The 15994-nt window shown below is 38.1% G+C and overlaps 1 protein-coding gene across 7 annotated transcripts in view; it reads right to left on the minus strand.

Annotated features, from left to right (window-relative positions):
• Positions 1 to 15994, minus strand: part of KLHL13 (kelch like family member 13) — a 278952-nt gene that overhangs the window by 89198 nt on the left and 173760 nt on the right. For 6 of the 7 annotated variants that reach the window (XM_088794842.1, XM_088794843.1, XM_088794841.1 and 3 more), the window contains one exon: positions 9394 to 9535. In XM_088794842.1, coding sequence (XP_088650968.1) covers positions 9394 to 9535 — 142 coding nt within the window. Of the gene's footprint in view, positions 1 to 9393; positions 9536 to 15994 lie in introns of those variants that run through there. The other variant, XM_088794844.1, reaches the window with a different exon arrangement.

A 15994-nucleotide genomic window follows, 5' to 3' on the forward strand; every position in this document is an offset into this window, starting at 1 on the left:
GTTAGACATTTATACCCCTCACAAAGTGATAACCCCCTCCCCCAATCTACTACACCCTCTTAGTTTGACATAGTCCCATTCACTTATTGTAGATTTTCCTTCCCTTGCTTTGAGGTCAAATTAATAAAATCCTCTTTGAACCCAAGGTCCATAAGTTTAGTACCTATGTTTTTCTCTATGTAGTGTATAGTTTCAAATGTTATGTTTAGGTCTTTGATCCACTAAGAGTTAATTTTGGTATATGGTGACAGATAGCACTGTAGCCTCAGTCTGTTGCACGTGGCTTTCCAATTTCTCAGCATCATTTATTGAAAGGGCTTTCTTTTCTGTACTGTATGCTTTTGGCTCCTTTGTTGAAAATTATCTGTCCATATTTATGTGGGTTTATTTCTGGGTTTTCAATTCTATTGCATTTGCTTGAAATATCTTTTTTTATCCCTTTACTTTCAATCTCTGTGTGTCTTTCAATCTGAAGGGAGTCTCTTGTAGGCAGCATATGTAGGGATGTTGCTTTCTTATCCATTCAGCCACCGTATCTTTTGATTGGAGCATTTAATCCATTTACATGTAAAGTAATTGTTGATAGACCTGTAGTTATTGTTATTTTATTATTTATACTTTTGATCATTTTTTTTTCATTTTAAAGAATTTTGGTGGTGATGAACTCCTTTAGCTTTTTCTTGTCTGTGAAGCTCTTTATCTGTCTTTCAATTCTAAATGATAGCCTTGCTGGGTATAGTAATCTTGGTTGTATGTCCTTGCTATTCATCACTTTAAATATTTCCTGCCTTGTTGATGATAGCCATTCTGGCTGGGGTGAGGTGATATCTCATTGTGGTTTTGATTTGCATTTCTCTGATGATTAGTGATGTTGAGCATTTTTTCATATGTCTATTTGCCATTTGTATGTCCTCTTTGGAGAAATGTCTCTTCAAGTCCTCTGCCCATTTTTCAATTGGGTTGTTTGTTTTTTTGTTATTGAGTTGCATGAGTTCCTTGTATATTCTGGATACTAGCCCCTTATCGGACATGGATGGATCTTGAGAGAGTAATGCTGAGTGAAATAAGTCAGACAGAAAAAGCAGAGAACCATGTGATTTCACTGATATGTGGTATATAAACCAAAAACAACAAAAGAACAAGACAAACAAATGAGAAACAGAAACTCATAGACACAGATAATAGTTTAGTGGTTGCCAGAGGGTAAGGGGGGGTGGGGGGTGGGGCGTTGGAGATGAGGGTAAGGGAGATCGAATATATGGTGATGGAAGGAGAACTGACTGTGGGTGATGAACACACAATGGGATTTATAGATGATGTAATACAGAATTGTGCACCTGAAATCTATGTAATTTTACTAACAATTGTCACCCCAATAAATTTAATAAAATAAAATTTAAAAAAAATAAAAAAATAAAAAATATTTCCTGCCAATCCCTTCTGGCTGTGAAATCAGCTGACAGTCTCATGGGAGCTCCCTTGTAGGTCTTGCAGCTTTTAAGATTCTCTGTTTGTCTTTAACCTTTGGCATTTTAATTATGATGCGTATCGGTTTGGGACACATCTTGTTCGGGAAGCTCTCTTTGCTTCCTGAGATTGTATGTCTATTTTCTTTGTCAGGTTAGGGAAGTTTTCAGTCATTATTTCTTCAAACAGGTTTTCAAATCTTTGTTCTCTCTTCTCCTCCTGGTACCCCTACAATGAGAATGTTGGTATGTTTGATGTTGTCCCAGAGGCCCCTTAAAACATCCTCATTTTTTGGATCCTATTTTCTTTTTCCTGTTCTAATTGCTACCTTGCTTTCTTAATCACTGATTCAAAGCTCTGCTTCACCTAACCTACTGTTGATTCCCTCTATTGTATTATCATTTTATTTATTCTATTATTTATTTCTAACTGGGCTTTTTTATGTTTTTTATCTCCATTATTATTTCCTATTTCTTTGTTAATGTTCTCTGAGATCACTGAGCATTCTTATAACCAGTGTTTTAAACTCCGTGTGTGGTAGATTGCTTGTCTCCATTTTCTTTAGTTTTTTTTTTTTTTTTTTTCCCCTGGAGGCTTGTTCTGTTCTTTCATTTGGGACATGTTTCTTTGTCTCCCCATTTTGGCGGACTCCTTGTGTTTTTTTCTATGTATTAGGTAGGACTCCTAGGTCTACTGGTCTTAGTAGAGTGGCCTTATGTAGTCGGCATCCTGTAGGGTCCAATGACACAGTGTCCCTCGTCACCTAAACCAGGTGCTCCAAGTGTGTCCCTTATGTGGGTTGTGTGTGTCCTCCTATTGTTGTTGAGCTTTTGTTGTAGTTTGCATATCAATGTGTGGGAGTGACCCTCATCTGATTGGTTGTGAAGACTGGCTGTAACTACAATGGAGGAGTTGTTATGCAGGGGCTGACCCTATGTTGCAGGACTTGCTTTAGCAGGGCTCTGGTGCCTGTCCAGTCTTCCCTTTGGGTGTGTTGTTCTTGGAGGCAGCCAGGTGATGCTCCCACTCAGACCAAAGCTAGTCAATGGGTGTGCCAACCCCAGGACCCCTGGGAGGGGACCCACTGCAGCCCAAGTTCAGCTGCAGCCTATACGCTGCCCAGTGCCACCAGGCATAAGCCACAAAGCCATCAGCAGATGGCCTCCACCAGTGATTGTCTGGAGGTGCCTTGACAGGCCAAGCCTCAAACCGAGTTCGCTGTCACTAATGCTGGGCTTCGGATTGCTTCAGCCAGAGGTACAGTGCATGCCAAAGCCAGATGTTACTTCTTTGGGTTTTATGAACGTTTGAGAGATTTTTAGGAATGTCCGCAGCCAGAGCCAAGATGGGCCGTTTGTACAGAAAAGCCACCAGAGGCGCCTTGGGTGGGCTGGCAAGCCAGGTAGGGTGTGGTCTCACGGAATCACTAGGATGGTACAGACAAACCATCATAGCCAAGTTGATGGAGACTCAGATATGATGTCTGCCTGAGCCTGCACGCTGGGAGGGGGGAGGGCTCAACAAAGAAACAAAGCTTCAGCCAGCTCCTCTGTCTAGGAGAAAGCTGCTTCTCCAGGCCTTGCCCCTAAGCCGGACAATTCTGTTCCTCCCCATATATCTCTCGTGCCTTTCAAGCTGCTGCCCCAGCACTGGAGCTTAGAGTGAGTGTGTCTGTCAGTGACTTGAGTTCATGCATGAATCCTTTAAGAGGAGTGCCTGGGACTGCAACTTCCCTTGTCTGACTTGGTCATAATCTCTACTAGTTTTCACAGCCAGAAGTTATGGGGACTTCTCTCCCCAGCACTGGAACCCTGCGCTGGGGAGCCTGGTATCACTTTGGGACCCTTCATTCCGCTGGCGGTGCGGGGTGGAGGACCTCCACAGCCGACATATCCCTCCTGATTTTTAATGGCTCCGTGCAGATATGGGACCAGCCCATTCCACGTCTCTGCCCCTCCTACCACTCTTGAGGTGGCTTCTTCTATATGTCCTTAGTTGTAGGCCTTCAGTTCAACTAGACTTCAGGTGATTCTCAATGATGGCTGTTTTGTAGCTTAGTTGTAATTTTGATGTGGCCACGAAAGGAGGTAAGCACAGTGTTTACCTACTCTGCCATCTTAACCAGAAATCCCTAATTCTTGGTTTTTACCAGTTACTACTTAAGCAAATCCTGTTTAATCTTCCTTCCTTGAGTAAAAGACCTTTTCATTGCTAATTTCATCATGGATTCTCCTGGGATTTGTTCAAAGTTCTAGGAATCCAAGCCTATTAGGTATCAAAATTCTTTCTAGACACTTTCTTTGACAGCCTAGTTTGCTAAAGCCTATATAATAGAGTCAACTAATCTGTTTGAGCACATCAAGCCCACCAGATGGATGCTTTATTTAGCACACCTTTCACTTCTGATCAGCTACATTTTCTCTGACATCTTCCCTGTTTGGCTAAATGGGAAAAAATAAATGGATATTTATTTGCACCTTACTTTCCCATAAATTGTCACATTTAATCTTCACATCTCTTACCCCTATTACAGATAAAGATGCTGGCCCAAAGAGGATAAATGACTTTCCCAGAGTCACATAACTAGCTAGTAAGTAGTAAAACTAGGATTGCAGTTTTGGCCTAAACTCATGTCCTTCCCATTACAGTTATGCAGTGGGTAATACTGCAGAGTGAGGCTTCTTAAAATATAGTTTAGTGGTTGCCAGAGGGTAACGGGGGCGGGGGTGGGGGGTGGGAGATGAGGGTAAGGGGGATCGAATATATGGTGATGGAAGGAGAACTGACTCTGGGTGATGAACACACAATGGGATTTATAGATGTTGTAATACAGAATTGTACACCTGAAATCTATGTAATTTTACTAACAATTGTCACCCCAATAAATTTAATAAAATAAAATTTAAAAAATATATATATACTCTCCCCATAGAAACGTTCCCCTGACAGCTACTTTCAATGGATTTTGAAACTGGAGTTTGTGTGATTGCTAATTTTAAAACAATGATAACATTTACACATTAAACACTTCTCTAGCTTGTTCCCTTGACAACCACACATATAAGATTAGATACAAAAAAAAATGTCCCTGTTAGTGCTTATACTTAAAAATCATTTGTGAGAACATAATTTTTAATAGATTTTTAAATAGAGAGCATACCAAGTTTTTCAAAAGCAATACAGAGTGGTAGCTCTATACCACCACAGACAACATAACATTAAAAACATCAGTTTACGAAAGATCAACTCCACTTAATACAAATGCTCAGGTTACTTTCACATCTCTGTTCCTACCACCAGCCTGGACCAACAAAAGCTGAACTAAAACATGACAGAGCTAAGGGTTCTAAGACCCAGCTACACTTGTTTTGTCAACCATTATATATACTTTTTTAAATTACTCAGGTTATATGCAAAAATGATTCCATTTAAAAAAAATAAACAGTGCAGGATTATACAGAGCACAAAGTGTAAGACATTATTCACCAGCCTCCCTAATGTTTCCAGACCTATTGTTATGCATTTACATTCATGTATATGTGAGGACTGACAATTAAGTTCACGAACTCATCCTAGTAAAAGTGCTACATACCTCAATGCTGAATATCACTACAGTCATTTTCAAAGTACTTCCTTGGGGAGCTATGCACTCATAGCAGCACCTAGTCCACTCTTCAAAGCAATTTTAGAACCCTTTTTCTGAAATGGGCATTATAGCTGTCGTCATATTACCCCTGAAGTCCTGAATGTCATCAAAATGTCTTCCTTTCAACATTTCCTTTATCTTCAGGTAAAGAAAGAAGTCACTGGGGGCCACATCAGGTGAGTAGGAAGAGTGTCCCAATACATTGATTTGTTTACTAGCTAAAAAGTCCCTCACAGACAGTGCCATACGAGATGATGTATTGTTATAATGCAAGGGCCGTGAACTGTCGAAAAGTTCAGAACGTCTTCAACTAACTTTTTCATGCAGCCTTTTCAGCACTTCCAAATAGTAAACTTGGTTAACTGTTTGTCCAGTTGAAACAAATAAGTAATTAATAATCCCTCTGATATCGTTTTGACACTTGATTTGGACTGACAGAAATTTTTTGGTCATGGAAAATTGGCTGACTTCCATTGTGCACTTTGATGCTTTGTTTCAGCATCCTATTGGTACACCTGTGTTTCATTAACAGTGATAACATGGCCCAAAACATCGTCTTGCCTCTCCAAAAGGTCTTGGCAAACTATGACTCTCCTTTGCTTTTGTTCATCAGTGAGTTCCTTCAGGACCATTTTTGCACACACCTTTCTCATGCCAAGATTTTCAGTTAAGATTTTCCTGTTTCTCTATCGATGTTTACTTGATCTGCTATGCTTCTCAGAGTCAGCCAATGATTTTGACACACAATTTGATGAATTTTAACAATGTCTTTGTCAGTTCTGCTGGTTACTGGCCGCCCTGACCTCTCTTCATCAGTGACGCATTCTCTCCCCTCAGAAAAACATTTAATCCTTTTGTAAACGGCTGTTTTCTTCATGGCATTATTCCCATAAACTTGGACTAACATGTTCCTGATATCCCTTCCACTCTTGCCAAGTTTAACAAGATATTTAATGTTTGTTTGTTACTCTAATTCAAGCTCAGACATTCTTGCAATGGCACACAAAAACACACAACAACAATAATGAACTCCACTCAGCAAGACACCACCACACGTCGACATGAACACAGCTGTGAGACACTGATATACCAAGGTTATGAAACCTTACCGAGCTGTTTGTACAGTGCTGCCAATATAAGTGCACAGTGGGAAGTTCGTGAACCTAATTGTCCAACCTCATCTATTGTATATTTTTTCTACAAATAGATGGTATTATATATTACATATTGTCCTATTACTTTTCTAACAACTTTATTGAGATGTAGCTAACATACCATACAATTCAGTCATTAAAAGTGTACAATTCAGTGGTTTTTAGTATATTTACAGAAAATATTGGAACCATCTCCATAATCAATTTTAGGATATTTTCATTACCTGAAAAAGAAAAACCTGCAGGCTTTACCTATCATCCGTGTATCCTCACATTTTCTCTAGCCCTAAGCAACCACTAGCCTACTTTCTGTCTCTACAGATTTCCCTATTCTGGACATTTCACATAAATGGAATTATACAATATGTGGTATTTTGTCACTAACTCTTTTCACATACCATGTTATTCCAAAAATAAGACTGGGTCTTACATTAATTTTTGCTCCAAAAGACGCATTAGAGTTTATGTTCAAGGGATGTCATCCTGAAAAATCATGCTAGGGCTTATTTTACGGTTAGGTCTTATTTTGAGGGAAAGGCGGTAGCATAATGTTTTCAAAGTCCATCCATGTTGTAACATGTTTCAGTACTTCGTTGCTTTATGTAGCTGAACAATATTCTGTTGTGTGGATATATCATATATGTCTTCTTACTTTTTTCATTTAATGTATTCTTTCTGTTTAATACATACAGATCTATCTCACCTCTCTTTTTAGTGACTGCACAGTATTACATTGTTGATGCAACATAATTTATATAACCGTTTCCCTATGGATGGATATTTAAGCTATTTCCATTGTTTCCCCATTATAACATTAACTTACAAGGCCTGACAATTAAGTTCGTGAACTTGTTGCAACGATGTTGCTAACCTGTTTTGATATCAGAGGGATTATTCATTATGAATTTGTACCAACTGGACAAACAATTAAATTAACCAAGTTTATTATTTGGAAGTACTGAAAAGGTCACGTGAAAAAGTTAGATGACCTGAACTTTTTGCCAATAATTCATCATTGCATGATGACAACGTACCAGCTCACGGGGCACTGTCTGTGAGGGAGCTTTTAGCCAGTAAAAAAATAACTGTATTGGAACACCCTCCCTACTCACCTGATCTTTCTTTACTCGAAGATAAAGGAAATATTGAAAGGAAGATGTTTTGATGACATTTAGGACTTCAAAGGTAATACAACGACAGCTCTGATGGCCACTCCAGATAGAGTTCCAAATTACTTTGAAGGGTGAATAGGCGCTGGCTGGGTGCATAGCTTCCAAAGGGGAGTACCTTGAAGGTTACCATAGTGATATTCAACAATAACACATGTAGCAGTTTTTCTAGGATGAGTTCGTGAACTTAATTGTCAGACCTCTTATTTCCATATGACATAAAGGGGGAAAATAAGAGGCCATCTCTCTTGATGGAAGAAGGACCTTGCCCCTAGAACAATGGTTCTAAAAGTATGTTCCCTGGATCTGCAGCATCACTTGGGAACTTGTTGGGAATGCACATTTCCGGGCCCCAACCCCCGTTTTTGATTAAGAAACTGTGGGTGAGGCCCAGTACTCACTGTTTTAACAGCCTTCCTCCTTGTGATTCTGATACACACTAAAATTTGAGGACCACTGCTCTAAATCTGTTTCACTGCACTGCACTTGCTGTCATTATTTGGATTAAAGTACAATTTTAGAATTAGCAGGACCACATAAATTGCCTTTAACACATGACTATGGTCATGGATAGGGCAGAAATATCATGGAGGGTTATGTGGATCTCTTTGCATTTTTTTAGAGAGAATACATTAATATAATTAAAACATCTTCCTCTCATGCTTTTCCTATCTGCTTGACCCCTCATTCTCTCCTCTCATAGCCTTAAAAAACAATAATTAAAACATTTACAGAATTAAGATGCCAGGGATGGAAAGCTTTTCCTTCCTGACCCTGACATTTCTGTTGATGATACGCACAGGACAATGAACCATAAAACCCAGCTCCAATTAGAAACTGAAACATTGGAATAATGTGATTTCACTGAATCACACAAATGGGAACTAGAAGGGAATTTAGAGCTTTCCTAGCCAAGAGTCATATTTTGGAAATAAGAAAAAATGAAGCCCAGAGAAAGTACATGACATAGTAAGGCACACAGCAAGGATAAGCCTCTTCTCTCACTATGCTATATGCTATGCTATGCTATGCTATTACACTATACTGCTTTATTATAATGGTTCTTGACCAGGAATACGCATGAAATTTATCTGAGGAGATTTCTTTTAAAAATACATTTAGGAAGATTTATCTTCCTTATCTTACTAAACAGAGAACACTGATATAATTTAACTATATCTAGAAGACATTTATGGACATCCAATATTATATTGTTCTCTAATTCAGCAATGCCCACAGAGGTCAGGGAGTGTCCACAAGGGTCAGAAATACTTGGACTCCTTATCCCTACACTAAATATCTCCACATCGCAGTTCTTTGTGTTCTTTTAGCTTTCTATAGTTTTTCTGTCCTCTCCTTTGATGTGAGTTATTACTTCTTACATCTACCAGTGTGTTTGCATCCAGCAGTTCTCACCCCTACTCCTGCATCTGTTAGTGCCAATATGAATCGAGACAATAAATACAATTTGTAGAACCATGATAAAGGTGATAGTAAAATAGGGTGTGAGTGAGGGACTAGAGAATGTAGTGTAGGGATTTTGTGATGTTTATGTTGGCTGAGACATGATGGAAAGTTAGTGTTGCCAGATACAACACTGTCTAACAAAGTGCGGCATAACCGCAAGACCTCTTTTGCACAAACAAACCAAAGAATGAACTGTGGGGATTTTTTAAAAAACATCACAAACGTATGCAGTTTTCCCTTCAAGGTTTCTCCTCTGGTGTCTGTTTTCTTTTTAAAAAAAATTAGTAAACTTCATTCTTTTAGAGAAGATTTAGGTTCATAGCAAACTTGAGTAGAAAGTACAAAGAGTTTCCCTATATTCCCTGTCCCCAGACATGCACAACCTCCCCCACTGTCCCACACCACTATCCCATGTCATATCCCATACCACAAAAACCATAGGTTGCTTCTAAAGGCATGTGAATACTACAAAAAAGACAGATTAGATTACCTGTAAGACCACAGAACTATGGGTATTGCTGGTAAAGATGCGTGTGGCTACTGCCTTGGAAGATTGCAAATGAGATGAGAGGCCCATTTCACTGCTTCCAAGGGCCAATTTCACGTGTTGGTCTTCGTCTTCCACGAGAGATCTGAAATTTTTTAAATCAGAAAGAAAGGTAAATTAAAAGTTGTCATATAATTCACAATAATGAGATTATTTAGAGAAATAGACACTAGTGTCAATCATCTGACTATGGAATATACTAAATTTTGTTTCACGCTATTTTATGCCCGTATCATTCTACATTATAGAAGATATGTATATATTTGTGAAAAGCTTCCCAAGGTCAGTAAAGATAAATGAGACCTGAGAAATCAGCTAAAAGCTAGTTCAAAACCATAATCACAGAAGGTTTTGCTTTTTTTTTAGTGCCAGAGTAATTACTTTTGGTATTTCAAACTGTAGGTAACAATACAATCAAATTGTGTTATTTTCAGTTAAAATTAATTTGGGACACCAACTTTTAGAAAGATAAAAATAATATTTATCATTTACTAACAGTCACTATGTATCAGATACACACATGATCTTATATAATCCGTAAAACAATCCATTGCAATAGGTACTATTATTATGTTCTTTTTATGAAGGGTAGGCAAAATGAGCTATAAAAGGGTTAAAATTAACTTAAATAAGGCCACAAAGTTATTAAAGAGGTTAGGCCAGGATTTGAATCTAAGTCTGGTCTAATTCCAAACTCCAAAGACCTCATTAATAAAATAAAAGTCAAGACTAACCATGATGTATTACAACACTATTTCCTCTTGTATTATTATAGTCCTAATTAACTCCAACTGAACAAAAAGTTTACACATGAAATAATTTCATTTTCTAGCAGTATCTCTCACTTATCAGCTTGGGATCATTTAGCTAAATATCTACAGTCTAGTGGCATTTCCAACTTTTCAAAGAAATAAATAATAAATATAAGCTATGCCCATGTATACTATACCTGTACTTTTTTGGGGGCCATAAAAGAGATGGGAGAACCTGTCTTCAACAGATAAGTTAGTTCCATAGAGAATATGCCAATATATTTAATAGTTAAAGGCCTCAGTTAGGTTACACCATGACCATCATAGTACAACCTTTCATTATTTCTTAGACTTGTCAGGCTTATGTCTCCTTAGGTATACACTGCTAAAACTGTCTCTGAATCACCTGCCTACGAGCAGGGAACCCATGGCTCTGAATGGGTTTGTGCATTCATGATACAGACTGCTAAAATGGCCAATAGAAAAGAAGGAAGAATGCATTTTTAAGTGCTAGAACTTTGTATGTTTCCTGTTTATCTGTAACTTCCTAAATGTTGATTTCCTTGTTTTTCTAACTCTGATCTATCCACACCATAAAGATTTCACTATTTTTTACCCTACTATACCTATAATCTAAGTGGATCACTTTTAACCAAAAAAAGTTTTAAAACTATACCATCCTTTTAATAAAGATCCTGCTTTTCAAATTCTGACACCAACTGGCAATAATTAGAAAATATTCTGCAATGAACATTGGAGCACACGTGTCTTTATCTCTAAATGTTTTCAGATTTTTGGGGTAGATACCCAGGACAGGGATTGCTGGGTCATATGGCAATTCTATTTGTAATTCTTTGAGGAACCTCCACACTGCCTTCCATAACGGCTGCACCAGTCTGCATTCCCACCAACAGTGCATGAGGGTTCCTTTTTCTCCACAGCTTCTCCAACATTTGTTACTATTTGTCTTGTTGATGATAGCCTTTCTGACTGGGGTGAGGTGATATCTCATTGTGGTTTTGATTTGCATTTCTCTGATGATTAGTGATGTTGAGCATTTTTTCATATGTCTATTTGCCATTTGTATGTCCTCTTTGGAGAAATGTCTCTTCAAGTCCTCTGCCCATTTTTCAATTGGGTTGTTTGTTTTTTTGTTGTTGAGTTGCATGAAATAAGTCAGACAGAAAAAGCAGAGAACCATGTGATTTCACTGATATGTGGTATATAAACCAAAAACAACAAAAGAACAAGACAAACAAATGAGAAACAGAAACTCATAGACACAGACAATAGTTTAGTGGTTGCCAGAGGGTAAGGGGGGTGGAGGGTGGGGGGTGGGAGATGAGGGTAAGGGGGATCGAATATATGGTGATGGAAGGAGAACTGATTCTGGGTGATGAACACACAATGGGATTTATAGATGATGTAATACAGAATTGTACACCTGAAATCTATGTAATTTTACTAACAATTGTCACCCCAATAAATTTAATAAAAAAAATTAAATATTCTGAGCTTGAGGGTGATATCAATTTTTCTTAATAATATTAGAGCCACCACATAACGAAAAATAAATTAGTACTACAGACCATGTTTTATTCAAGTCTCATGGATATTTCATAAAGCGAATAATTTTAAAAAGAAAATAAACATACCTTTCCACCAGTTTGAAAAATAGCTTTTAAAGAATTAAATTATATACATGACATATTCCATACACATACACACATTAAAAGAGCTTTTCCAGACAGACATTTGAAATTACAGAATCAATGGGAAAAGTGAGCAATAGACTGATGGCGATTGGTATCCCTAACCAGAAAATTTCAATTCACCTAGAAATATTTTAATGGGATATTAAAGCAGAATGCTTTCTTATTTTCCATATTCCCTGCACAGAATCTGGCACATAAAAGTTTTAATATATGTCATCCAAATAAATACAGAATCTCATTTCTGTGGATAATTCCAAAGACATTTGTTTATCATGCAATGCTTTAAAGAACCATCAATTGTCATTTTATAGAACCGCATATTTAATAGGGACAGGAGTAAAGCAGAACCACATTGCCCCTATGACATATTCTAGAAATTGCTTTTTTATAAACAAATAAATAAATAACAAACAAATAAAATACACATAACAAATTGTTTACTTGTCTTTGTCTCTTGCTCTTAACACTAAACAGCAAGCGACGTCACCAAAATGGCAGCATAAGGTGAGACTCTGGAAATCTCCCCTGGAATTTACAACAAATTGAAAAACTATAACTCCACAAAGGACTCCCTGCACAGCAGACAGGCAAGACAAAGAGGCTGACTATGAATTCACCTAAAGGTGGGCAAATCACTCCAGCAGAGGAGGAGGGAAGGGAGAAGTGCCGTGACGGGGGACGCGTGGGCGCAGGACGCAGACCTAGCTCAGAGCTCAAAGCTAGCTGCATCCGGGAAATACCTCAGGTGCAGGAGATAGAAGAACTCTGATAGCTAGGGCTAGGTTTATGGCCCACAGGGCTGAGGGTACAGTATATAACACAGCTGAACTCAACACTCACAGCACAGACCTCGGAGAAAAGACTGAGGGACAAAGGCTGAAAATGATGGTACAAGCCCTGAATGCCACAGAGAACTGAAGCCTTAGGCACCGAGACTATCCGCTCCCTCCCTACCCTCTCAAAGCTCGCCCCGCCCCCACCTGCACAGTGCAAGAAGCGGAACGGTAGCAGTCTCAGATCAAAAGAATAGAATATTTGCTGTTCTGAGAACTGTGGACCGCAGACACAGATTCGCAGCCCACCTATTTCTGCCAAACAGGAGGGAGCCATGGAAGCAGGAACTGCTGTGGTGGTGGTGGCCTCCATTGCTTCGGTCCACCTCTCAAAACTCACCTGGCACAACACACCACCAATCACGGTGGATCCCTGCAGGAGTAAACAGAACAGCTGAAACACACGGGCTCTGAACATAGTGCAAGAAGAGCTTTGGAACTTCAAAAGCTCTCCGCATCCCCACAGGGACATGGTGAACTATGACCCAGGCGAACTGTTAACTGAGGAGAAGCCCGCCTTCCAGGGAATCCCCACATTGTGTGAGAATCTGGAATAGTGCAGAGAAAACATAACACTACAGTGTGAGAGAGAAAGAAAAGCTGCAATCACAGAGAAAAGAAAAATCTCCAACAACAAGACTCAGAAAACAAAAGAAAGACCTCTTTCTATGAACCGGTTGAATAACCCACAACTGTAGATATCTAGGAAGAGAAATAATAAAACATTAATTGCCATGAATAACCAAGGCAACAAGACAGCTCAGAAAGAAAGTGAAAAGTCTCCAGGAAATGAACGTAAAAATATGGAAATATGTGACTTAAAGGACACAAAATTCAAGATTGCAGTTCTGAAAAAACACAACGAGATGCAAGAAAACACAGAAATGCAGTTTGATGAACTCAGAAACACAATCAAACAACAACATGAACATTTTACAAAAGAGGTTGAAATTTCAAAAAGAACCAAATAGAATTTCCGGAGATTAAGAACTCAAAAGAAGAAAGGAAGAATAACATAGCCAGCTTAGGAAGTAGAGTTGACCAGATGGAGGAAAGTATCAGTGGCATTGAAGACAAAAACCTGGAAATGACATGGATGGAAGAAGAAAGAGACTTGAGACTTAAAAGAAAAGAAAGGACTCTACAAGAATTTCCTGACCCCATCAGAAAGAACAATATAAGAATAATGGGCATACCAGAAGGAGAGGAAAGATAGAAGGGAACAGAGAGTATATTCAAACAAATAGTCGATGAGAACTGCCCAAACATGTGGAAAGAACTGGATCCTCGAATCCAAGAAGCAAATAGAACACCTAGATACCTCAATCCCAACAGGCCTTCTCCAAGGCACATTGAACTGAAGCTGTCTAAAATCAATGACAAAGAAAGAATCCTCAAGGCAGCCAGGAAAAAGAACATGGTAACCCACAAAGGAAAGCCCATTAGATTATCATCATATTTTTCAGCAGAAACTCTACAAGCCAGGAAGGAGTGGAACCAAATATTCAAACCATTGAAAGAGAGAAAATATCACCCAAGAATAATATACCCAGAAAAGGTATCCTTTAGAAATGAAGGAGGAATAAAAACCTTTCCAGACATACAGAAGCTGAAGAAATTTTCTAATACACGACCTGCACTACAAGAAATACTAAAGGAGGCTATTCGACCACCATCAACAGGAACAATTTGTGGCTACCAAAACATAAAAAGGAGGAGAGTAAAAGCCTGAACCCGAATATCGGAATGGAAAAAGTAAGTGTGCTGAAGGAAATCGAATAATATAAACATCAAACTTTCTGTTACATAAACTTAAGGGTAACCAATCAAAAAAAACAAAATCCAGAACTGAAGTACATACTGTAATAAAAGAAGAAACAGAGGGCAACATCATAGAATACCACCACAGAAGTAATACACAACAACAAAAAGGTAAAGAAATAATGGAGACACAGCGGTACCAGAAAACTAAAGATAGAATGACAGGAAACCCTCACATATCAATAATCAAACTAAATGTCAATGGACTGAACCCACCAATAAAAAGAAACAGACTAGCACATTGGATCAAAAACCTAAACCCAGCCATAAGCTGTCTCCAAGAGACACATTTCAGCTACAAGGACAAGCATAGACTCAAAGTGAAAGGGTGGAAATTGACACTCCAAGCAAATGGTACCCAGAGAAAATCAGGTGTAACCATAATGATATCAAATGACACAGACTTCAAGGTGAAAGAGATAACAAGAGACAAAGACGGACATTTAAAAATGGTAAAGGGGACTATACAACAAGAAGATATAACAGTCATCAATATTTATAACCCGCAATCTGGGAGCACCAAAATATACCAAGCAAATACTAAGAGAACTAAAGGGAGAAATTGACCAAAACACAATTATGCTAGGGGACTAAAATACATCATTGACAGCTATGGACAGATCATCCAAACAGAAAATAAATAACGAAATAGCAGCCCTAAATGACACATTATATGAAATGGACACAATTGACATACATAGAGTAATTCATCCTAAAATATCAGACTATACAATTTTTTCTAGTGTACATGGAACATTCTCAAGGATAGACCTATATTGGGACATTAAATCAGACACAGCACATTTAAGAAGATTCAAATCATACCAATCATATTCTCTGATCACAAGGCTTTGAAATTGGATACCAACTGCAAAAAGAAAGCAGGAAGAAACACAAATACATGGAGATTAAACAACATACTTTTAAAGAACGACTGGGTCAAAGAAGAAATTAGAGGATAGATCAAAAGATACATAGAAACAAATGACAATGGAAATACATCCTACCAAACTTTTTGGGATGCAGCGAAAACAGTTCTAAGAGAGAAATTTATATCATTACAGGCCTATCTCAACAAACAAGAAAAATCACAAATAAATAACCTCACATTACATATTAAAGAACTAGAAAAAGAAGAACAAGGGAAATCCAAGGTCAGCAGAAGAAACGAAATAACAAAATTCACAGCAGAACGAAATGAAATGTAGAACAAAAAGACAATAGAAAAAAATTAATGTGACAAATACCTGGTTCTTTGAAAAGATTAACAAAATTGAAAAATCCTTGGCTAAACTCACTAAGACAAAAACAGAGAAGACACTAATTAACAAAATCAGAAATGAAAAAGGGGAAGTTATCACGGATACCACAGAAATACAAAGGACCATCCAAGAATACTATGAGGAACTATATGCCACCAAAT

This window comes from Rhinolophus sinicus, chromosome 18 (genome assembly GCF_057876585.1).
Source record: "Rhinolophus sinicus isolate RSI-liver-muscle chromosome 18, RSI-T2T, whole genome shotgun sequence".
Taxonomy (NCBI): Eukaryota; Metazoa; Chordata; class Mammalia; order Chiroptera; family Rhinolophidae; genus Rhinolophus; species Rhinolophus sinicus.